The sequence below is a fragment of the Lampris incognitus genome, chromosome 8 (genome assembly GCF_029633865.1).
Source record: "Lampris incognitus isolate fLamInc1 chromosome 8, fLamInc1.hap2, whole genome shotgun sequence".
NCBI classification, from domain to species: Eukaryota; Metazoa; Chordata; class Actinopteri; order Lampriformes; family Lampridae; genus Lampris; species Lampris incognitus.
In genome coordinates, this window is record NC_079218.1 from 7604598 (window position 1) to 7630062 (window position 25465).

General features: G+C 47.6%; 1 protein-coding gene across 1 annotated transcript; it reads right to left on the minus strand.

Moving 5' to 3' along the window:
• Window positions 1-8603: 8603 nt before the first annotated feature.
• On the minus strand, window positions 8604-25465 carry acat1 (acetyl-CoA acetyltransferase 1). The gene is made up of 12 exons (XM_056284866.1): window positions 25312-25465; window positions 23967-24014; window positions 23749-23866; window positions 22940-23035; window positions 21623-21723; window positions 18095-18238; window positions 17026-17176; window positions 13700-13795; window positions 12532-12645; window positions 11880-11944; window positions 9263-9420; window positions 8604-9013 (listed from the first exon to the last, which is right to left on the minus strand). Exons 1-12 carry the CDS (start codon window positions 25336-25338, stop codon window positions 8893-8895), a joined length of 1239 nt encoding a protein of 412 aa, XP_056140841.1. The 5' UTR covers window positions 25339-25465; the 3' UTR covers window positions 8604-8892.

Sequence of the window (25465 nt, forward strand, 5' to 3'; positions counted from 1 at the left end):
CACTCCCTCTCTCTCTCTATCTCCTCCTCTCTCCACACTCCCTCTCTCTCCCCCTCTCCACACTCCCTCTCCACACTCCCTCTCTCTCTCTCTCTCCCCCCCCCCCCTCTCTCCACACCCCCTCTCTCTCTCTCTCCCCCTCTCTCCACACTCCCTCTCTCTCTCTCTCACCCCCCCTCTCTCCACACTCCCTCTCTCTCTCTCTCTCCCCCCCCCTCTCTCCACACTCCCTCTCTCTCTCTCCACACTCCCTCTCTCTCTCTCTCCACACTCCCTCTCTCCCTCTCTCTCTCTCTCTCTCTCCCTCTCTCCCTCTCTCTCTCTCCACACACTCTCTCTCTCCCCCCTCTCTCCACACTCCCTCTCTCTCTCTCTCCCCTCTCCACACTCCCTCTCTCTCTCTCTCTCCCCCTCTCCACACTCCCTCTCTCTCTCTCTCCACACTCCCTCTCTCTCTCTCTCCACACTCCCTCTCTCCCTCTCTCTCTCTCTCTCCCTCTCTCTCTCTCCACACACTCTCTCTCTCTCCCCCTCTCTCCACACTCCCTCTCTCTCTCTCTCCCCCTCTCCACACTCCCTCTCTCTCTCTCTCTCCCCCTCTCACCACTCCCCCTCCTCTCTCTCTCCCCCTCTCTCCACACCCCCTCTCCACACTCCCTCTCCCTCTCTCCTGGGTAATCAACAGCCATGACCACTCCTTATTCTGTGTGTGCACATGTCAGCCCGTCTCACTTGATGTGCGCCAACACTTGAGAAAACCATTGTAGGCCTGCTTCAATGTAGGCCAAAGCTCATATCCTCCTCCTCCTCCTCCTCCTCCTCCGCCCACCTCCTCTTTTCCTTTGCTCAGTCCACAGCCGCTCCCTCCAAGAGCGGCTAACGAGGTGAAAAGGTAGAAACGCGTCAGTCTCACGGGGTCCACGCGTCGCCTTGCCGTAACTCGGCCTCGTCATTCATTAATTCACGGCTGCTTCTTCGTTAAGCTGGTGGGGAGTGATTAACAGAGCCCCCCCCCCCGTTCTCCGCCCGTCTGTCACGCGTCCATCAAGGATTTCAAAAAGTGTTTTCAAATTTAAAAAAGAATTCATCCGTTCAGCCATTATCTGAACCGCCCTCAGGGTGGCGGGCAGGCTGGAGGCTATCCCAGCAGGCACTGGGCGGCAGGCGGGAGACTCCCAGGACAGGCCGCCAGGCCATCACACAGGGCTGCATAGTGTGTGAGAGGGTGTGGCCGAGGACCACGGCCGGAGCACCACCCTCTCTTCAGGCCGTGTAGGCCGTCACTCATAATACACAGCCGTTCATCAGCCGGCGTCGGCCATGATGAGGACTAAGGCCTGAGCCCCACCCTCTCTTCAGGCCGTGTAGGCCGTCACTCATAATACACAGCCGTTCATCAGCCGGCGTCGGCCATGATGAGGACTAAGGCCTGAGCCACACCCTCTCTTCAGGCCGTGTAGGCTGTCACTCATAATACACAGCTGTTCATCAGCCGGCGTCGGCCATGATGAGGACTAAGGCCTGAGCCACACCCTCTCCAGGCCGTGTAGGCCGTCACTCATAATACACAGCCGTTCATCAGCCGGCGTCGGCCATGATGAGGACTAAGGCCTGAGCCCCACCCTCTCTTCAGGCTGTGTAGGCCGTCACTCATAATACACAGCCGTTCATCAGCCGGCGTCGGCCATGATGAGAACTAAGGCCTGAGCACCACCCTCTCTTCAGGCCGTGTAGGCCGTCACTCATAATACACAGCCTTTCATCAGCCGGCGTCGGCCATGATGAGGACTACGGCCGGAGCCCCACCCTCTCTTCAGGCCGTGTAGGCCGTCACTCATAATACACAGCCTTTCATCAGCCGGCGTCGGCCATGATGAGGACTAAGGCCTGAGCCACACCCTCTCTTCAGGCCGTGTAGGCCGTCACTCATAATACACAGCCGTTCATCAGCCGGCGTCGGCCATGATGAGGACTACGGCCTGAGCCACACCCTCTCTTCAGGCCGTGTAGGCTGTCACTCATAATACACAGCCGTTCATCAGCCGGCGTCGGCCATGATGAGGACCACGGCCGGAGCACCACCCTCTCTTCAGGCCGTGTAGGCCGTCACTCATAATACACAGCCGTTCATCAGCCGGCGTCGGCCATGATGAGGACCACGGCCGGAGCACCACCCTCTCTTCAGGCCGTGTAGGCCGTCACTCATAATACACAGCCGTTCATCAGCCAGCGTCGGCCATGATGAGAACTAAGGCCTGAGCCACACCCTCTCTTCAGGCCGTGTAGGCCGTCACTCATAATACACAGCTGTTCATCAGCCAGCGTCGGCCATGATGAGAACTAAGGCCTGAGCCACACCCTCTCTTCAGGCCGTGTAGGCCGTCACTCATAATACACAGCCTTTCATCAGCCAGCGTCGGCCATGATGAGAACTACGGCCTGAGCCACACCCTCTCTTCAGGCCGTGTAGGCCGTCACTCATAATACACAGCCTTTCATCAGCCGGCGTCGGCCATGATGAGAACTAAGGCCTGAGCCACACCCTCTCTTCAGGCCGTGTAGGCCGTCACTCATAATACACAGCCTTTCATCAGCCGGCGTCGGCCATGATGAGGACTACGGCCTGAGCCACACCCTCTCTTCAGGCCGTGTAGGCCGTCACTCATAATACACAGCCGTTCATCAGCCGGCGTCGGCCATGATGAGGACTAAGGCCTGAGCCACACCCTCTCTTCAGGCCGTGTAGGCCGTCACTCATAATACACAGCCGTTCATCAGCCGGCGTCGGCCATGATGAGAACTAAGGCCTGAGCCACACCCTCTCTTCAGGCCGTGTAGGCCGTCACTCATAATACACAGCCGTTCATCAGCCGGCGTCGGCCATGATGAGAACTAAGGCCTGAGCCCCACCCTCTCTTCAGGCCGTGTAGGCCGTCACTCATAATACACAGCCGTTCATCAGCCAGCGTCGGCCATGATGAGGACTAAGGCCTGAGCCACACCCTCTCTTCAGGCCGTGTAGGCCGTGGCTCATAATACACAGCCGTTCATCAGCCGGCGTCGGCCATGATGAGGACCACGGCCGGAGCACCACCCTCTCTTCAGGCCGTGTAGGCCGTCACTCATAATGCACAGCCGTTCATCAGCCGGCGTCGGCCATGATGAGGACCCACGGCCGGAACCCCACCCTCTCTTCAGGCCGTGTAGGCCGTGGCTCATAATACACAGCCTTTCATCAGCCGGCGTCGGCCATGATGAGGACCACGGCCGGAACCCCACCCTCTCTTCAGGCCGTGTAGGCCGTCACTCATAATACACAGCCGTTCATCAGCCAGCGTCGGCCATGATGAGAACTAAGGCCTGAGCCACACCCTCTCTTCAGGCTGTGTAGGCCGTCACTCATAATACACAGCCTTTCATCAGCCGGCGTCGGCCATGATGAGGACTACGGCCGGAGCACCACCCTCTCTTCAGGCCGTGTAGGCCGTGGCTCATAATACACAGCTGTTCATCAGCCGGCGTCGGCCATGATGAGGACTAAGGCCTGAGCCCCACCCTCTCTTCAGGCCGTGTAGGCTGTCACTCATAATACACAGCCTTTCATCAGCCGGCGTCGGCCATGATGAGGACTAAGGCCTGAGCCACACCCTCTCTTCAGGCCGTGTAGGCCGTCACTCATAATACACAGCCGTTCATCAGCCGGCGTCGGCCATGATGAGGACTAAGGCCTGAGCCACACCCTCTCTTCAGGCCGTGTAGGCCGTCACTCATAATACACAGCTGTTCATCAGCCAGCGTCGGCCATGATGAGGACTACGGCCTGAGCACCACCCTCTCTTCAGGCCGTGTAGGCCGTCACTCATAATACACAGCCGTTCATCAGCCGGCGTCGGCCATGATGAGGACTACGGCCTGAGCACCACCCTCTCTTCAGGCCGTGTAGGCCGTCACTCATAATACACAGCCGTTCATCAGCCGGCGTCGGCCATGATGAGAACTAAGGCCTGAGCCACACCCTCTCTTCAGGCCGTGTAGGCCGTGGCTCATAATACACAGCCGTTAATCAGCCGGCGTCGGCCATGATGAGGACTAAGGCCTGAGCCACACCCTCTCTTCAGGCCGTGTAGGCCGTCACTCATAATACACAGCCGTTCATCAGCCGGCGTCGGCCATGATGAGAACTAAGGCCTGAGCCACACCCTCTCTTCAGGCCGTGTAGGCTGTCACTCATAATACACAGCTGTTCATCAGCCGGCGTCGGCCATGATGAGAACTAAGGCCTGAGCCACACCCTCTCTTCAGGCCGTGTAGGCCGTCACTCATAATACACAGCTGTTCATCAGCCGGCGTCGGCCATGATGAGGACTAAGGCCTGAGCCCCACCCTCTCTTCAGGCCGTGTAGGCCGTCACTCATAATACACAGCCGTTCATCAGCCGGCGTCGGCCATGATGAGGACTAAGGCCTGAGCACCACCCTCTCTTCAGGCCGTGTAGGCCGTCACTCATAATACACAGCCGTTCATCAGCCGGCGTCGGCCATGATGAGGACTAAGGCCTACGCGCGTGATTTTTCTTTCCGTACCCGTTTTCCGGGAACTCTGCCCCTGATTGGCTAGTACTCGTTGCCTCGGTTGGTTAAGGTTAGGGTTAGGGTGGGGTTAGCCAATCAGAGATAGAGTAGGGGAGGGTTAGGGACAGGGTTAGCCAATCAGAGATAGAGTAGGGGAGGGTTAGGGACAGGGTTAGCCAATCAGAGATAGAGTAGGGGCGGGTCTTCCCAGAATCCAGGTGGGAAAAATAATAACGCTCCCGGGAAAACGGGTACGGAAAAACATCACGCGGCCTACGCTGGCTGCTGAGAGGCCGCGTAGGCCGTAATTCTCAGCTACACTCTCGCACACCACCCAACCCCCTGACGCACACCACCCAACCCTCTGACGCACACCACCCAACCCTCTGACGCACAACCCCCAACCCTCTGACGCACAACACCAAACCCTCTGACGCACACCACCAAACCCTCTCGCACACCACCAAACGCTCTGACGCACACCACCCAACCCTCTGACGCACACCACCCAACCCTCTGACGCACACCACCAAACCCTCTCGCACACCACCAAACCCTCTGACGCACACCACCCAACCCTCTGACGCACACCACCAAACCCTCTCGCACACCACCAAACCCTCTCGCACACCACCAAACCCCCTGACGCACACCACCAAACCCTCTCGCACACCACCAAACCCTCTGACGCACACCACCAAACCCCCTGACGCACACCACCAAACCCTCTCGCACACCACCAAACCCTCTGACGCACACCACCAAACCCTCTGACGCACACCACCCAACCCTCTCGCACACCACCAAACCCCCTGACGCACACCACCAAACCCTCTCGCACACCACCAAACCCTCTGACGCACACCACCAAACCCTCTCACACCACCACCAAACCCTCTCGCACACATGCCCACGGTGCTTTTTTGTGAACATTTTCAAAAACTGACAACCAAAAATGACAAGTGTGATAAGAATTGTGCGATAAGCCGGATGTGGTCTGGTCACATGAGCGTTGTGCATATCCACAAAATCAAACACAACTGAAATCACAGCCGTGTTTCCTCAGCGTTAACGTTACGTGTTAGAGGCGTCCCCCTGAATGTGGGTCTGGGGGTTGGACATGGAAGTTTAAAGGTGGGGCACAGAACTTCTACGTCAGCGTGTGACGGGGGGGGGAAACGCACAATACTGACACAACATTACTGCATTAATGAGGAGGAAATACACAATACTGACACAACATTACTCCATTAATGAGGAGGAAACACACAATACTGACACAACATTACTGCATTAATGAGGAGGAAACACACAATACTGACACAACATTACTGCATTAATGAGGAGGAAACACACAATACTGACACAACATTACTCAACTAATGAGGAGGAAACACACAATACTGACACAACATTACTGTATTAATGAGGAGGAAACACACAATACTGACACAACATTACTGCATTAATGAGGAGGAAACACAATACTGACACAACATTACTGTATTAATGAGGAGGAAACACACAATACTGACACAACATTACTGTATTAATGAGGAGGAAACACACAATACTGACACAACATTACTGCATTAATGAGGAGGAAACACAATACTGACACAACATTACTCCATTAATGAGGAGGAAACACACAATACTGACACAACATTACTGCATTAATGAGGAGGAAACACACAATACTGACACAACATTACTGCATTAATGAGGAGGAAACACACAATACTGACACAACATTACTGCATTAATGAGGAGGAAATACACAATACTGACACAACATTACTGCATTAATGAGGAGGAAATACACAATACTGACACAACATTACTGCATTAATGAGGAGGAAACACACAATACTGACACAACATTACTGCATTAATGAGGAGGAAACACAATACTGACACAACATTACTGCATTAATGAGGAGGAAACACAATACTGACACAACATTACTGCATTAATGAGGAGGAAACACAATACTGACACAACATTAATTAATGAGGAGGAAACACACAATACTGACACAACATTACTGCATTAATGAGGAGGAAACACACAATACTGACACAACATTACTGCATTAATGAGGAGGAAACACACAATACTGACACAACATTACTGCATTAATGAGGAGGAAACACACAATACTGACACAACATTACTCCATTAATATGGAGGAAACACACAATACTGACACAACATTACTCCATTAATGAGGAGGAAACACACAATACTGACACAACATTACTGCATTGATGAGGAGGAAACACACAATACTGACACAACATTACTGCATTGATGAGGAGGAAACACACAATACTGACACAACATTACTGCATTGATGAGGAGGAAACACACAATACTGACACAACATTACTGCATTAATGAGGAGGAAACACACAATACTGACACAACATTACTGCATTAATGAGGAGGAAACACACAATACTGACACAACATTACTCCATTAATGAGGAGGAAACACACAATACTGACACAACATTACTCCATTAATGAGGAGGAAACACACAATACTGACACAACATTACTGCATTAATGAGGAGGAAACACACAATACTGACACAACATTACTGCATTAATGAGGAGGAAACACACAATACTGACACAACATTACTGCATTAATAAGGAGGAAACACACAATACTGACACAACATTACTGCATTAATGAGGAGGAAACACACAATACTGACACAACATTACTGCATTAATGAGGAGGAAACACACAATACTGACACAACATTACTGCATTAATGAGGAGGAAACACACAATACTGACACAACATTACTCCATTAATGAGGAGGAAACACACAATACCGACACAACATTACTCCATTAAGATATACCACACATAACCTTTAACCTACACGGGATGGAGGGGGTGGGGATTGGTTTTGTCAGTTTGTTTAACGGGTGGGACGACACCCCCCTTTAACAGTACTGATAACGGTGTTTACTGTACAGCGTAACGATTAAAATAACAATAATAAAAATAAAATAATAAAATAATGAATTATGAATAATGATAAAATAATAGTGAATAAAATAAACAATGAATAAATGCATAAAAAATGAGTAATAATAAAATGAATAAAATAATAATAGCATGACGATTACACAGACCAGAGACAGAATCTCACTACATGCTGTGCTCCTCTTCTTGCTCCTCTTCATGCTCCTCTTCTTGCTCCTCTTCTTGCTCCTCTTCTTGCTCCTCTTCAAGGTTTAATCAGTAATGATGCAGAAATAAGCAAAATATAATCTCAGGACCACTAAGAGGCAGGAACAAGCTTTGGCCTTCAGTTGAACAGGCAAGGAAAGATGGCGGGGGCGGGGGGGGGGCAGGGGTTCAAGGTCCGCTGGCCTACATTAATGGTAAAAAAAACAAAAAGAAAACCTGACAGTGAGTGACGTGTAACCTTTGTCACACATGCCTGAACAGAACTGCTGCCTCTACGTAACCTCCTGTTAACTTTCTATTATGTTGGGTCAAAAGCTGGTTGTATTTGGGGTATTATAATTTAGTTTAGAGGTTGGTATCATTGAGATTGCCTAGTTATTCTTATGTTTAACATCTATTTTCTAATTATGAGTTGTTTCTCTTTTATGGATAGTTTCATCGTACCCTTATTAACATATTAGCGATAGAAGTAATGATATTAACATTTATAATAACGTCAATAATATAGAGGCAAAAAGGATAAAAATTGATAAAGGGTAAAAAGTGAGTTACCCCCTTCAATGTGAGGCATTTTGGGTGTCTAGAAAAGCGCTGTATAAAATGTAATTATTATTATTATTATTATTATTGTCTCTCCTACTCGGACGGATCCCACATTTATACCAACGAGAAGTGGCACCATCTCGTGGCCATCTTGAGAAGTACAGCGCTTACGTTCAGGGAGTTTGCAACTCGTGTTACTTTTATACAACTTCAGTACAGGATGGGAAAAAAAATTTGACAAAATAAACAAAAGACCAACGTCACACCTTCTTTGATTTCATAAAAACTATTTATTACCCCTTTTGAGTAAGTCATTTTCTGCGGCACCAGAAGTACAAACAAAGGAGTATCTTTAAAGACCGGAGTCACAACGTCACCTCGTGTCCGGTGACGTTGCTGTCAAGTAAGGCTGCTGGCATTCATGTCATAACACGTGCACTTTTTCATGGTAAATGGAGTTAACGTTCAACTTAAACAGTTAAATCGAAGAGGAAATTCATGAATTGGTAACCTATCAAGTGTAACAGAAAGGGAGTGGTGGTGGGGGTCTCGATGATGTTTACTACAACTTCTGGATGAGAATGGAAGAGGCTCCACCGCCTCCGTTGCAGATACCTGCCAGCCCGTACTGGCCTGGCTTCAGGTTGTGGACCATATGGCCTACAATTCTCGCCCCGGACATCCTGTGGGGAAAGGGATAAAACGGATGAGTTACGCTGTATTTCACTATTGTCCTGGAATTCATAAAAGAGGAAGACCCCCTAGTTCATTTGGACTCTATCAAGGGTGTGATTAATATATTACATATTTTTGGACCCAACTGCAAACAAGAGAATATAATTTTCTACCTTCTTCCTGTTTTTCTGCTCACACTCGGTATCTACTTTCTAAGACGGACACTCATTCTGTACAATAAGCTCCCGGCTGCTTACCCAATAGGGTGCCCGAGTGACACGGCTCCCCCGTTGACGTTGACCTTGGTGGGGTCAATGTCCAGCATCTTGATGTTGGCTAAAACCACCACGCTGAAGGCCTCGTTGATCTCCCACATGGCTATATCCTCCTTCTTCACCCCACCTGCCTGCAGGACCTGTCAAAACCAGGGGGTAAAGTGTTGACGTATCTACAATTATGCAGCCAATGAAAAGAAAAAGGATGCCAGTCATCATTAATTATGACACTAACATCAGTAAAGATAGATGACGTAAAATATCACTCAAGGCCTCTGCACACCAAGTTCTTATTTTTCGTATGCAGTTTTTTTAATCCGTCATCCGATAAAAATCATTATGCACAGAAACCTTGCACACCGAGTCCAATGCGTGTTATTACTGTTCTGTGTGTTATTAATCTATTCATTGTGAAAATTCGCAATCCCGAGACAAAATGGAGTCGTCACGCAGTGAGGATGATTTCCTGGTGCTCTCACTTCATGAAAGAAAAAGAGAAAGAAAATATTGGGTCCATCCAATCCTGAGAAGACGTCAAGAGCAGAGAGAGTTTCAGCTGGTGATAAAGGAGCTGTGGGATTACCCCGGTCGTTCCCAGATGTATTTCAGGATGTCAGTGGTCCAGTTTGATACTTGTAGAGTAAAAGAACAAAACACGAATGACCTCGTGCCCTGTTTATTTTGCATTGATAAATACAAAAGAACCTGCTGCTCAGAAGAGCAGAACCTGAACCAATGCAGAGAGAAAACGAGCTATATTAAAAAACAATAACAATAAATTGTTATTGAAAAAAATATTCAAACACTGTAACGTGAAAAAAAACCCAAAGGTAAATACGAAGAATACTCTCATAAAATACTTATTTACAGTGTACACATTTCCCTCTGGACAAATTTCACGTTCGGAGCTGTGTTCTACGCATCCGCCAGTAGGTGGCACCAATGTTATGAATGCCCTGTTGTGCGTAACGTAAGTCAGAAGAGAAGAAGAAACGATTGCCCATAACTACTGCTACACAGCACACATCCAAATATAACAGAATCTGTCGTTAAATCCGCATCTCTATATTCTTTATTATTTATATTAAATATCATATAATTTATTATTCTCTATATTCTTTGCTTTGTCAGAAAGTGCTTTGTGCTGGGAGACGAACCGAACGTTTCTCAGACGCCATCGAAACAAAAAAAGTTTCTCAGACGCCATTTTGGATGACGTTGTTTTGCGTGTACGGTGGCTCTGAGTGGTCAAACGTCTCTCTAACGGCTTTTGACGGATGCGGAAAAAAAAACGCAGAAAATGGAACCGGTTCCGAAAACTTTCATGACGGACGGAACTTTCGGAGTCGGTGTGTAAACGTGGCTGACACAACGTGACGTCGTATTTATTTTTAAACGCGCAACAATTTCGGACGAAAAATACGGACTTGGTGTGCAAAGGCCTTTATGCTACGTGGTCATGATCAGGGCCGCGCAACATGTCGAAAATGCACCTTCATCGCGAGATCAACAGGCGCGATATCTACTACTACTACTACTACTACTTCCGGCTGCTGCCGTTAGGGGGCGCCACAGCGATACACGTGTCGCAACGGACTGCTTGAACAGCGATCAGTGGTGTATGCGTGCCATGCAGTCACACTCTGCACACTACTAGGAGTTTGGCTAATGAAAGCACAATGGACTAAGTTGTTACGGATATTCCACAACTTGGGGGTTTCAAACGGCTCTCGGTGAATATGGCCTTCCAATTAATCCAGACACATTCAGAAGACTTGCGACAGACGGTCGAACTCTGATAAAACAACCTCCCATTACTACTAGAATTCATGAATGTTCGAGATATTTGACATCAAAAAGCCATTCTGCTTTCATTCAATAAACACATTCTTTGATTTAAAAAAAAAAACTCCTAGGAGTTTGTTTACTTTGGTGCCCCCTTCTGGAAGAAGGCGGTAGTGTCACTTGGCCGATTCCGCCTCAGTAACAACAAAATATTATGTAAAATAAATAAATACATAAAATTCTAACAACTCACTCTGCAAAACTGGTAAGACATCAGTTTTAAATGGAGACCGTTACGTAATCATTTATGATATAAACTCCTAGTAGCTGCTGTATTTAAATAGGCCCAGACGCGTTAACGTGATGAAGAAACTGTATTGCCATGCAACCAAGTTGGTGGTATTAATTCATTGTCAATACAGCGGCTGTAGCCAGGTGCACTTTTCTCAATAAAACCATGTTGCTGGAATGGAAATAATGCATTTCATTTTTTTATTCAGTGTGCACCGGCTGTTCATTGTCTGGGGTCTCTGTTAGCAGCAAACCTAAAGCAGAAAGACATTAAAACTGTATACTTCAATATTTGTTTATGTATCACAAGTCATATCGTCATTGCAGTATTCAACAAACTTATCGTAAATCGCATCTTTTCCTAATCTCGTGCAGCCCTAATCATGATCCTGGCATAAGAATCATAACCACATAGCATAATATAACTAGGCCCGAGGAACCACAGACTCTCCAAATCCAATATTGACCAATCAATATGGAACCTTTCTGGACCATTAAAAGGGCCCGCAATAGTCAGACTTACCTTTGGGACCGCGAATGCAGGAGCGATAGGAAAATCAATAGGGGCAACTGCAGCGTCAGCAAAAGCTGGCAGAAAAATAAAGACACTGAAATCACAAGTGTTCCATCCTGGAAAGGCAATGAATCTTGTTATGTGCCGTCTTAAAATGTAGTACGCTAAGATGTATCTATAACTGAAAGCCAGAGCCATTTTTGGTTGATACACAGAGAAAATTGCAATACAAACACACAAATTCATAATAAAGTTCAACAGACTGTCTTCATGGCCTTTGACTATGTGCAATCAATGTTCCAGTTCTGCAATCTATACAGTCGCATTTCAGTTTAATAGTTTTGTGCAACCCATGCCGACTGTCTCCTAGACAAATTAAAAGTCTATGTCAGAGTCTTGCAGGATTCAGGGCAATTCAGTATTAAGTGTATATAAATATATACAGTATATATAAATTCAACTTGATAGCGGCTTCCAGTAAAGTTAACCTACATATTTTTCAGTTACTCTGCTGAAAAAAAATTTCAAGCCGGTTCACGCGGGACTTCTGCCTAAATAGTCCTCCCGTGTGTTTAGATACCGAGTTAGCGTGAGTACTCTGTGTCTATGCCCACACGGGGCACGTGGTGGGGTGTAGGTACGTCTGCTGTGGAAACCTTACATACGACCCTGGCCAGTGGAGTGACGTTGAGTCTCTTCGCGGCGTCGCTCGTCATTAAAACGAGAGCTGCGGCGCCGTCGTTCAGCGTGCTGGCGTTGGCTGCCGTCACGGTGCCTAAAATCAAAACAAATAAATAAACAAACTATTACCGTGGAGTGGTCCCTCTTTGAGGCTTAGCAACGGCAGCGGAGGTCAGTCTACACCTTCTTGAAATGATGACACTTCCTTCCACAGTGTTTGTCAGTAAATCCACCTGGCAGTTTAAATGTTGCAGTAGGCATTGTTTTAGTCTGCCTCTGTTACTATGGATTCATATTATTACCCCCCCCCCTTTTCTCCCCAATTACATCCAGCCAACTACCCCACTCTTCCAAGCCGTCCTGGCCGCTGCTCCACCCCCTCTGCCGATCCGGAGAGGGCTGCAGACTACCACATGCCTCCTCCTACACGTGGAGTCGCCAGCCACTTTTTTGTTTTTTACACCCGATAGTGAGGAGTTTAGCCAGGGGGGCGTAGCACATGAGAGGATCACGCCGTTCCCTCTAGTTCATGCCCCAACTGACCAGAGGAGGTGCTAGTGCAGCGACCAGGACACATAACCCCATCCGGCTTCCCACCCGCAGACACGGACAACTGTGTCCGTAGGGACACCCGACCAAGCCAGAGGTAAGTAACGCGGGGATTCGAACCGGCGACGCCAGCGTTGGTAGGCAACGGAATAGACCGCTACGCTACCCGGACGCCTGTGGATTCATACTAGAGAGAACGTCTGTCCAAAGTAAATGTGATGGAGATTAAATGTGCGAGGCACGCCTGCAGGGGGCGGCGGCAGGTACCGCGTGTTTAAAACCCTTTCTAACAGCTGTGAGTGACGAGTTAGGGGGCGGGCAAAAAGATCAAGCAACTGAATATCCATGGATTGTCCCATTAACACTGATATTTGTACAGATAAATGCATGAGTCGGATGAGGTCTGAGAGAAGAAGCCTCTGTTGTGACACACAAGTCAAATGCAGAAGCTGCTCATTTTTATGGCCGGATAAATACAAGAAAGTCGATAGTGCCAGACACGCAACACCGCATCGCTAAAAAGGTTTGGCGTGAGTAACTGGACAACACTGACCCCATTCCCACGCTGCAGCGCCTCAATTCGCTGATCCCACAATTACCGTTCTCCTTCTGGAAGACGGCCCTCAGCTTGGGGACTTTGCTGAAGTCGACACGCCTCCACTCCTCGTCCTCGGACACCACCACGTCGGGTTTGCCTACCGGGACAACATGGGGCGAGTTATACAGAGTAAAACAGAACACTCCTCAGTAGTCATTTTGTACAACGTACTCTCTGCAATACACCCGTTCTAACTGTGTGGCGAGGAGCAGTCGGCAGCCGCCGTGCAGCGCCCAGGGACCGGCTCCAGGGATCTCTTCCTGTTGCCTTGCTCAGGGGCACAGACAGGAGTATTAACCCTAGAGCGACCGTGACGCTCATTTTGACCGTTTTGGGTTTGCAAAGTTTAATAACTTTGTGAGGAAAAAAAGATACGGACCTGCCGCTCCCTGAATGCTCCTGAAAAGGCTCCACCTCCCTCCTTGCTGGCGCCCCGGCGTCGGCCATCAGACCTCTGGAGCTTGTTCAGAGAGCTGCAGCTCGTCCGGTGTTCAACCGCCCTAAGTTCTCCCACACAGCTCCCCTTCTCATGCCCCTACACTGGCTCCCAGGAGCTGCTCGCATCCAGTTTAAGACTCTGCTGCTAGCCTACAGGGCAGTGAAAGGAACAGCTCCTTCCTTTCTCCAGGCCACGGCCAAGCCCTACACCCCCGCCCGACCACTCGGGACGCCTGGTTGTCCCGTCGCTCAGAGGTCCCTGCTGCCGACCGACCCGGTCACGGCTCTGTTCTGTCCTGGCCCCACAGTGGTGGAACGAACTCCCCACTGATGTCAGGACAGCCGAGTCGCTGCCCATCTTTCGGCGCAGGTTGAAAACTCACCTCTTCTAGAACTACTGCCCTGTTACTTGCTCTTATTGTATTCACTCATAAAAAAAAAACCTCTTTGTTGTGCTTTTACTTTAGCACTGGTTTTGCTCTCAGATGCTTGTTTAGAGAGAAGATGCACTTATGACCTCTGATGACCAGTAGTTCTCCTGATTTCCCGCGTTAAATGATGCACTTATTGTAAGTCGCTTTGGATAAAAGCGTCGGCTAAATGGCTGTCATGTAAATGTACAATTGCATATATTTGAATTAAAATGAGTTTTAGATCAATTGCACAGAAAAGTATGCTAAGATCTCCCCGAAACGACCATGAGCGGTCAAAATGACTGCGCGTAATTTGCGTGTCATCGTGTGCGTCATGTCACTACTTATGACGTGTGTTGGTCACGTCGTTTTCTTCGCACCCTTCAGTTCTTTTTTTTACATTTCACGTTTTACAGGCCTCGTTACGTTGGTTAGATTAGCAACGTGTGTTTTTCAGGTGTTATTGCCAACATGTCTGGTTACAGACACTGTCACAGACGCACCATGACTACCACTGACACGTTGCAGTATTTACAGGCGCTGGACGGCGGCCATTTTAAATTGCTTGAAAAATAGTATTAAAGTTGTTAAAGTGTTAATTTTGGTGTCAGTTAGTGTCATAACAGACACACTAACATGTGTAATGCATTGATATCTCAGCTGGGCATTTATCTTGACAGATCGACATTAACCATGGCCTGATGGCCCGGGGCCATAAAAAGTTACTCTGTGGCCACCATATATCCCCAGTAGGTGGCCCCCTGTGGCCACCAAGTCAAGGTTAAATAATAATAATAATAAAAAAGCCCACTGCCCTTTGCAAACGCAACGTCACAGCTCCACAAACATCCCCATTCATTCGCGCCTTTTAATTCAACATTCGACGAAAACAGCGGACAATAACGTTGTTGTCAGCAACTTTACTGCTGTAGATTATTCCCCATATCCAGGGGTGCTGCCAGGGATTTTGTGCCCCTGTAAAGAATATGACCGAGCACCCTTTATTTATTTACTTAATCAAGTAATTATTTTGTTATTTTCCTGACTTCTCTAAACATTAAACCCCTTCCTCTACCTTCATCCCGTGCTACCAGCTTGCCCAACAACCCCCTCATCAACAGCTTCTCCAACAAGGGACCCATCTTCTCAGTTTGACAAATTTACATATAAAATGCTCTTAACAAAAAGGAATGTGATGCCACCATAGCCCAGATTGAACCTGTTGGCTCTTTCCTGTGGATCTCTCCTTCCTGTGGATCGCGGATCAGAGGGGTCTTCGACAAGATCTGGCCATATGCCGTTGGGTAATCGGGTGGGATAAGAAAAACTAGAAATACGTCTATAAAAAAAATTTGAGCACCGTTGTGGCGCCCCCTCTAGTCTGGCGCCCTTAGAATCTTCATAACATTATACCCACTTATGGCGCCACTGCCCACATCTACAGTGACACCTGGGAACCAACACTGGAGAAGCTGTACCAAGCCCGCTATATTTCGGTTCTTGCGGATTATAATTCTACTGCTTTTTGTAATGTTTTTATTGCACACATGACTGACGCCGGGACAATGCTGGGAGGGAGGGAGCAAGCAAGCGAGAGAGTGCATGAGGCAGAGGGATGCGAAAAAGACTGAACTGAGACAGTGAGAGAATACGTATATGTACCATATGTTTACGAAAACTTGGGTTTTCAATTTAAATAATTATAAATTATTCATTCTGCCCATGTATTTTGACAAGTTTGGCTACAGTTAGAAGTATGTGTTATAGGTTTTCTACTGCTTTTTGTAATGTTTTCATTGCAGACATGACTGACAGGCACAATGCTGGGAGGGAGGGAGGGAGGCAGGGAGCGAGAGAGAGTGTGTACGAGGCAGAAGCATGGAGGGGGGGTGCGGAAAAGAGACTGTGAACTAAGAGACAGAGAATATGCATGTATGTTTACAAATGAACTTGAGTTTTCCATTTAAATAAATAGTTATATATTTTCATTTTGTTGATGTCTTTTCGTTTGTTGATGTGTCACAGTGTTGTGTTAAATTGCCTTTTCTGTGTTTTTACATTTGGGCCACCAAAAATGTACTTTGGCCACCGAATTTAGGGGCTTGGGCCAGTGCTTAAAAATATTAGCGTCTACCCCTGGTTTATAAACCGGCGGTCATTTTGCCCGCCCGTGGTGGTTTTGGGTAGGAGTGAAATCCCGGTCGTTGTGGTGTTAACCCTAACACACACGTCTTTCTGATGGTGGGAGGAAACCGGAGCACCCGGAGGAAACCCGCGCAGACACGGGCAAAACATGCAAACTCCACACAGGAAGGGCCCGGGACGGCCTGGGGTTTGAACCCAGGACCTTCTTGCAGTGAGGCGACAGCGCTGACCACTGGGCCACCGTGCCGCCCTTATGGTCGTATTAGGCGTGTACACGCTGTCGTCGGCCCCCGACAGCGGAGAAAAGAGCGTGGGCGTCACTTTCCCTCACCTTTCTGGGGAATGCTGACCGGAACGATCTCTTTGGCCAGCACGCCTGACTCGTACGCTGCTTTGCTGCGTGTGTATGACCCGATAGCGTAGGCATCCTGCTCCTCCCTGCCGATGCTGCTGTTTTTGGCTGTGTTTTCGGCACAGTTGCCCTATAAAAGCAAACAAAGCAAACGCAAATATACCAAAATGTCAAACTGCAGAAATGAAACCCTGACGGAACTTAAAACAAACCCACCTCCCAACACACTTTCTTGATTCACTGCATTGCATATCTTTGGTGTTATGTGCATTCCTCTTTCTTTTTCTCTCTCTCTCTCGCTCTTCGTCCTTTAGTTTTATCTGTTCTCAGGGCTTCCGGCTGAAGGAAACCGAGGGCGGTCCTGTAAATATGCATGGAGGTTCTGCCCAACTGACTTGCATCTCTTGTGTTTTTTGCAATTTGGTTTGTTAATATCTCCCTTTCCCCAGGGTAAATATGTTGTGTAACTCTGGAGACACTTCCTCTTCATGATAAGAAACACTGCAATATTTGAGGTGACTTAAGGTCCGAAACCATGCAAAAATGTGATGTGACCGTATAGTGTATTGATACTGCCCAACACTATATTTCCATCATTTTCCCGACTCTTCCGTAATTCCTGTGGGCTGACTGTCAACGTGTTTGACTGTCGACATAAACAATACTGAACACCGGCCAAAACCCTCAAATCCACTGAGGAGGCTTAAGATCTGGGGGAGGTATTGAATTTTGAAATACAGAATATATCTGAGCTTCTGTGCGGCTGGGTACTCTGAATTATCTTGTGAGAAGTTACCCTTTGGTTTTGCGAAAGAAATGAAGCCTAGTTTGCAGTCTGAACTCGGGTCGGCCTGTTAACATGCTGTGGTCCTCATGTAAGGGACTTGATGTTTCCAGGTCATAACACCTGGCATCACATATCGTGTGCGAGGGTGAGATTCATATGAATATAAAACCAGTACAAAACATAATCATGTTTCCAACGTGTCCATGCTGCCAACATGTAAAACGAAGCCGTTACGAGGACGTGACCGTGTGTGTGTGTTACCATGTGGAACTTGTTGTAGACGTCGGTCAGGCCGTCCTTGACAATGAGGTCTTCCATCTTCACTCCACCGTAGACTGGAGTGTCTCTGGTCATTACGTACGGCACATTGGACATGCTCTCCATGCCTCCTGCCACCATTACGTCCTGAAGACACACACACACACACACACACACACACACACAGCTAACCATACTGTAAAGCTCACTGTAGACAGAGAACACTTATCAGGAATCAGGAACGATTTATTGTTGTTTCTTTCGTGTACTCGTGTACACAAAAGAAACAAAATTCCCTTTCGCCCAGCCCACAGCAGCACGACACCAAAGACAAAGACACACATCCAAAATTCCCAAAAACGCCGCTGCCAAAAACATACAAACAGAGAGAACAAAGCAAAAAAAACGAAGAAAAAATAAACACTAACGGTTAACAACACAGTCCAAAAATGTCGCTGTCCAGAGAGCGAACGCCAGGTTGACTGTCAGAACTGCCGGTCTGCATGGGCTAGCAGTTAGCTTAGCCTGCCCCGCTTCCGTGTCCCATCAGACCAGCCCTGATGTTACCTCCAGAGGGTGCAGCAGCGACCAGCACGGCTCAAAAGAGTGGGGTAATTGGCCGGGTACAAGTGGGGAACCCCCCCCCCCCTCAAAAACACAAAAAATAATGGACCTGCCATTCCGCCTCACAGCTGAGCTTTGAAGCCATCAACAGAGGCAACCCCATCAGCACCACCTGAAGGTGCTCAGAAACGGTTTCAATGTGCAGACTCGGCGTTTCCACGAGGGTCGAGCCTTGTTCGCTGAGCTGAGACCTTCTGAACAATAACTCACAAAGCCGGATTACAATTTACAACTTCGTTTAGCAGACGCTTTTATCCACAGCGGCGTGCAGCTGAGAGTTAACACAACACAAGCGAGGATCTCGCCAGGAGGCGACAATGCAAGTAAGTGCCAAAAAAAACACCAGGTTCAAGTCCGACAGGACACAGGGCAGTACACAAAGCAATACGTAGGGTGCACAGAAGTGAATTTTTATTTTTTTTAATAATACCATCAGGTGTTTGAGAAAGAGCTGGGTCTTTAGCTTCTTCTTAAAGACGGAGAGGGACTCGGCAGATCGCATGGCGCTCGGGAACTCGTTCCACCACCACCATGAGGGAGTTCAGGTATGCGGGAGCCGTTTTAGTTGCTGTTTTGTAAGCAGGGATTAAGGTTTTGAATGTGATGCGGGGCAGCAACTGGGGGCCAGTGGAGGGATAGGAACAGCGGAGTGACATCGGCTGTTTTGGGTTGGCTGAAGACCAGACGCGCCGCCGCGTTCCAGATCACTTGCGGATGTTTGAAAGTGCATGCAGGGAGACCTGCCGGTAAGGAGCTGCAGTAGTCAATGTGTGGTATAACAAGAGCCTGCACCAGGAGTTGTGCTGCATGCTCAGACAGGTAGGGTCTACTTACTAATACTCATTACTAATAATTACTAATACTAATTACCGCCCTTCTTTTCACCTGACAGTGAGGCGTTTTGCCAGGGGGACGTAGCGCGTGGGAAGATCACGCTATTCCCCCCAGTTCCCCCCTCCCCCCCGAACAGGCGGCCCAGCTGACCAGAGGAGGCACTAGTGCAGCGACCAGGACACACACCCACATCCGGCTTCCCACCTGCAGACACGGCCAATTGTGTCTGTAGGGACACCCAACCAAGCCGGAGGTAACACGGGGATTCGAACCGGCGATACAGTCGACATCCCTGACCGTGTTAGGCAAACCAACCTCTTCCTTTTGCATCATGGCGACAGCCTCCTTCCAATGGCTGCTAAGGGATGCTGGGCGATAACTTATCCACCTGTTCATACTCCTTGGCACAGCTCTTGTCAAAAATGAGCAGATGCACGACAGGATATAAGTGCACGACCAAACGGTAACGTGCAAAAACACACGACTAGGGGCAGATGGTGTCAAGCTGCGGGCTTTTCAAATGTCACGGGGCCATCAACTGCACACCTGTGACCAACATGGCAAGTGCAGAAGAACAAGTTACAGGAAAGGAGAAAACAGACGTCCAAACAGTTGATTTTTAAGTCACGTCTTGGACACAAGTACATGCGCAACTGTACATTAGCTTGTCTGTAGCAGGGTTAGCGAGAAAAAGCATTTGAAACGAAGAAACTCACCGTGCATGATGAATATATCAAAGCCAAACAGAAACGGTTGCACTGAGCATTCTCTGTCTGTGGAGGATCTGCAAAACTAAGTAACCAAGACCACCGTGTGTTCTGCATACCTGAATGTAGTCATTAGATAACATCATCTCTTATTTTTACCACACTCTATTTCCGATAGGAAAACTCATCTTCAGCTTGTCTCCTTCCACAGGGTGCTCAGAACATAAGGTCAGCTGTGGAGTAGCATCCCTGGAGCTGGCAGGGATCCTGCTCGAAGAAACTTCAGCAAGGCCGACGTTTGCTGCCAGAACGGACTGAAGCTCTCATCGACGAACAGAATCCTTCATCACAAAAGAAGTGTACTACTCATTAAATTCACCTGCTTTGCTACGGTTTAGCCGTAAGGCCTTTGGTGACTTATGTAAAAACCATTAAAAAAAAAAAAGTGTCCGGGTAGCGTAGCGGTCTATTCCGCTGCCTACCAACACGGGGATCCCGGTTCGGGTGTCCCTACATACAATTGGCCATGTCTGTGGGTGGAAAGCCGGATGTGGGCATGTGTCCTGGTCGCTCGGAGTGCCTGTTCAGGGGGGAGGGGGAACTGGGGGGGGGGGGGTAGCGTGATCCTCCCACGCGCTATGTCCCCCTGGTGAAACTCCTCACTGTCAGGTGAAAAGAAGCAGCTGGCAACTCAACATGTATCGAAGGAGGCATGTGGTAGTCTGCAGCCCTCCCCGGATCAGTAAGAGGGGTGGAGAAGTGACCGGGACAGCTCGGAAGAGTGGGGTAATTGGACGGATACAATTGGGGAGAAAAAGCATAAAAAAACTATATCATGCATTGCACTGAGAAAAACAGTGTCAGTTGCCATACTAATTTGAGTAAACAAAATAAGCAGGTTGATGAGTCCACTTCAGTTAGCAAATATCTACAGTGCCAGACTCCTTATTCTAGCTTTTTTAAGGACTGGCAAGGTTGAGATGGTTTGGACATGTGTGGAGGAGAGATGCTGGGTATATTGGGAGAAGGATGCTGAATATGGAGCTGCCAGGGAAGAGGAGAAGAGGAAGGCCAAAGAGGAGGTTTATGGATGTGGTGAGGGAAGATATGCAGGTGGCTGGTGTGACAGAGGAAGACGCAGAGGACAGGAAGAGATGGAAACAGATGATCCGCTGTGGCGACCCCTAATGGGAGCAGCCGAAAGTAGTAGTAGTAGCAGTAGTAGCAGCAGCAGCAGCAGCAGCAGTAGTAGTAGTAGTAGTAGTAGTAGCAGTAGTAGCAGTAGTAGTAGTAGTTAGGCTGCATAAGTAATGCTGGCTATGATCACTGCATCGTACAACCACACTGTCTTTAATACTTGTGTTACCTGGTGTCCACACATTAAACTCTGTGCTGCCATCATAACAGACTTCATCCCGGAGGCACAGACTTTGTTAATGGTTGTTGCAGGAGTGCCAAGCGTCAAACCTGGTGACAAAATAAGAGACCGTTTGCATTTTCACTATGAATAACAGTAGAGCATCAAAAATATCCCTTAAGTGTCAGTCAGGCACAAAAGAATTGTTGACTTGATAGTCCATTACATAGCAACTATCTTTCAATCATATACACACACACACACACACACAAATATAAATATATTTATATATATATATCTATATAACTATATAAATCTATATCTATACACATACACACACACACACACACATATATATATATATATATATATATATATATATATATAGTGATAAGCCAACACACAACTGTCAAACATAGCACTAACAATTGACGTATTCTTTAAATTGCATAATAACTTTTCTGCTGTCACAGTCAATAAGAACAGCAGGGGGCGCTGATTTTAAAAGTAGAGTACTTTTAATTTAGGCTTGAAGTGCCCCCATCAACAAGATGTAGGCCTAAGCCTGGCTCAGGTTACTACACGGCTAAGCCTACCGGTGCCCCCTATTGGCTTGTTCATTACATAGTCTGGCTTTGAGAGCTTCAGATAGTGGCCCCCCCCCCCCCCTTTTTCTCCAAATTGTACTTGGTCAATTACCCCACTCTTCCGAGCCGTCCCGGTCGCTGCTCCACCTCCTCTGCCGATCCGGGGAGGGCTCCACATGCATCGGAGGAGGCATGTGGAGTCGCCAGCCGCTTCCTTTCACCTGACGGTGAAGAGTTTCGCCAGGGGGACGTAGCGCGTGGGAGGATCACGCTATTCCCCCCAGTTCCCCCTCCCCTGCTGAACAGACGCCCTGACGGACCAGAGGAGGTGCCAGTGCAGCGACCAGCTACCAAGCCGGAGGTAACATGGGGATTCGAACCAGAGATCCCCGTGTTGGTCGGCAATGGAATAGACTGCTACGCTGCCTGGACGCCCACCAGATGGTGGTCTTTTGCAGAAGGCGGGTTTAATAATTACAGTTCAGTGTCTCAGTGTCAGCTCTGCCTAACAGCTAAACAGGTGAATGAAGCACCGCTTTTGTACCATTCAGGGAATGGTTTCATAATTTTAACTGAGTACATATAAATAATTTTAACTGAGTACATATAAATAATTTTAACTGAGTACATATAAATAGCCAGAGCTGCTTTTTTAACACCGAATGCAAAATGTAAAACAATTTCGGCGTGAATACATCAAGTGTGTGTGTGTGTGTCTTTACTCTACTAGTGATCATACCTGCCCCAAGCAAGGCTTGTCTTGTGGGTGCTTGTCCCTCTCCTGCCTGCAATACATTGCCCATGTAGACCTCCTTTACCTCCTCAACAGGTATTCCTGCATAAAAGAAATGAAATGTAAATTAACTGACAAGACAGTTGTTAACCAACATACACCATGTTTATTCTGTGACAAGGCCATCCACCTATTCAAGTCTTGAGTAATGCAGTAAAACCTATTTTCCAAATCTGATTTATTAGTTTAGATATACTGACATAGATCTACTGATATTTTACATCAACAACACTTGGAGGATGGAAACAATTCAGCAGAACTGTATTGGCCCAAAAGCACTTATCTACATTATGGTTAAATATGGTTTAAAACACTACTGGCAGTTCAACATCTAAATATTATTACTGCATTCTCTGCTGATGAGCTCTGCTTGTTATCTCTGGGTCAGAGGGAGGACTAGTCTGAATGATAATGTCATTTTCACTACTCAATAACAGATGGCATGTGTTATAAACGTTATATGCAAGTGTCCATAATGCAGCCTTTGCAGTATAATCACATAGTACGTTATGACTTGAATATACTACTCAACCTGTATCAACATTAGTCATGTTTAATTGTAGGATAAGCCTATTTTACAACTAAGTATTGAGGCTGACTGACTGACTGTATGAAATATATTAGGATCAGGCCAACATTCAGTGAAATCTGTATGCAACTGTGCAAATGAATGCTGAACAAATTTCTGAAAATTGTTATTGGTGCAAGAGGGTGGGCACTTCTAAATCACTGTCATTTTATCTTCAGCACTGTACCTGCTTTGTCAATGGCCCCTTTAATAGCGATGGACCCCAGTTTGGTGGCTGGTACTGCTGACAGGCTGCCTCTGAACGACCCCATTGGAGTGCGGACTGCACTGACGATGACAACTTCCTGAGATCAGCCATTAAAGTGTGTATTACTGAGATCAGACTGGTAACTTGTGGACAAAAATTTTAGATAGCTAAAAAGTGCTACCTTAACGAATACTTACATTGAGAGAAGGGCGAGATGTGTAGGTCCTTGACAGGTACTTGTGTGCCTGTAACGGCAGATTCCATTTGAAATCAATGTAAATGTGCATTTCACTTAATAAGGACATGCTTTGGTGAAGCCAAAGTAAACTTTACAACAGTAAATAAACCGCAGGAGACACTGATGGTCAAATTCCTATAAGTTCAAAGTGATGGTGACGCAGGTGGTTGCACAAAATGCACAGAATATGGCAAAAGGCAACAAATAGGCCCATCATTCAAAGTTTTTCTTAGTACATGATGATGCTGGTCGCGTGGCTTGGGTCCTGGACTGCTCTGTTGGCACGTGGACACCGCTTGGCATCCTGCGCATCATGTTCTTCATAAATGTTATGTCCATTACAATTGTGTTATCCTCTTTCAATGTTGTATTATGTAAATTGCGTGAACACAACATCCATTGCATGCTGCCCGTCTTGGGAGAGAGATCCCTCCTCTGTTGCTCTCCCTGAGGTTTCTCCTATCTTTTCTCCCTGTTAAAGGGTTTTTTTAGGGAGTTTTTCCTTATCCGATGAGAGGGTCTAAGGACAGGATGTTGCGTTGCTGTTAAGCCCACTGAGGCTAATTTGTAATAATGGGCTGTACAAATAAAATTGATTTGATTTGATTTGATTTGATTCATTGCTGACTGCTGTTCTTCCAGCAACTCTCGTCGAGGTTAGACAAAGTGAGGTACTGTGGCAGGAATGAGGAAAAACACAGGAGACCAAGGCGAGTTTGATGTTTATCCCTCAACTCCAAAAACCCACTGCAGCAGGAACAACCCTGCACCACTCGCCTTGGTCTCCTGGGTTTTTCCTCATGCCTGCCACAGTACCCTTTTCTCCTTCTCCATTCTGTGATATGCAAAACTTAGATACCAGTAGCCAAAATGCAACTGCAGGTAATTAGGACTGGTGTTACTGCTAGTTAAAAGTAAAGGGGACATCTCTCTGAATTACTAGTGGCCAACGATGCTTTCAGATATCCAAGAAGTTATGGACATCTTGAAAGAAGTCTTGACACGACAGATCCTATGGCACCTACCCAACTACCTTAGTCGGGGATGCATTTGCAGATATTTTGAATAATCATCCTGACAAGTCTAAATATAGCTGTAAGAGATAAAGGAAAAAAAACGTGTGTACGTAATAATGTTGGTGCACTTAGCTCAAGGACGCTAGCCGGTCATGGGGCGTCATCTCGCTCTCAGGCACTGTGTTGACACTTGCTGTGGCTAACATTAGCATGTAGCATGTGACCAAAACCAACGGCAGCTTGGAACAAAGCCGCAACCAAGCAAACTATTGCGCTGCCTTTACTTACCAAGCGTCTGCAGACTTGGGCGTGCATGGTTAAAAGTCCACCCGGTGACACAAGGCGCCGAGAACGACCGCGATCCGAAAAGTTGGACCCACTTCACCTTCAGCCTGGCACAGGGAGACCGCGGTCGTCAGCCAATCACAGCGAGGGGCGTTCC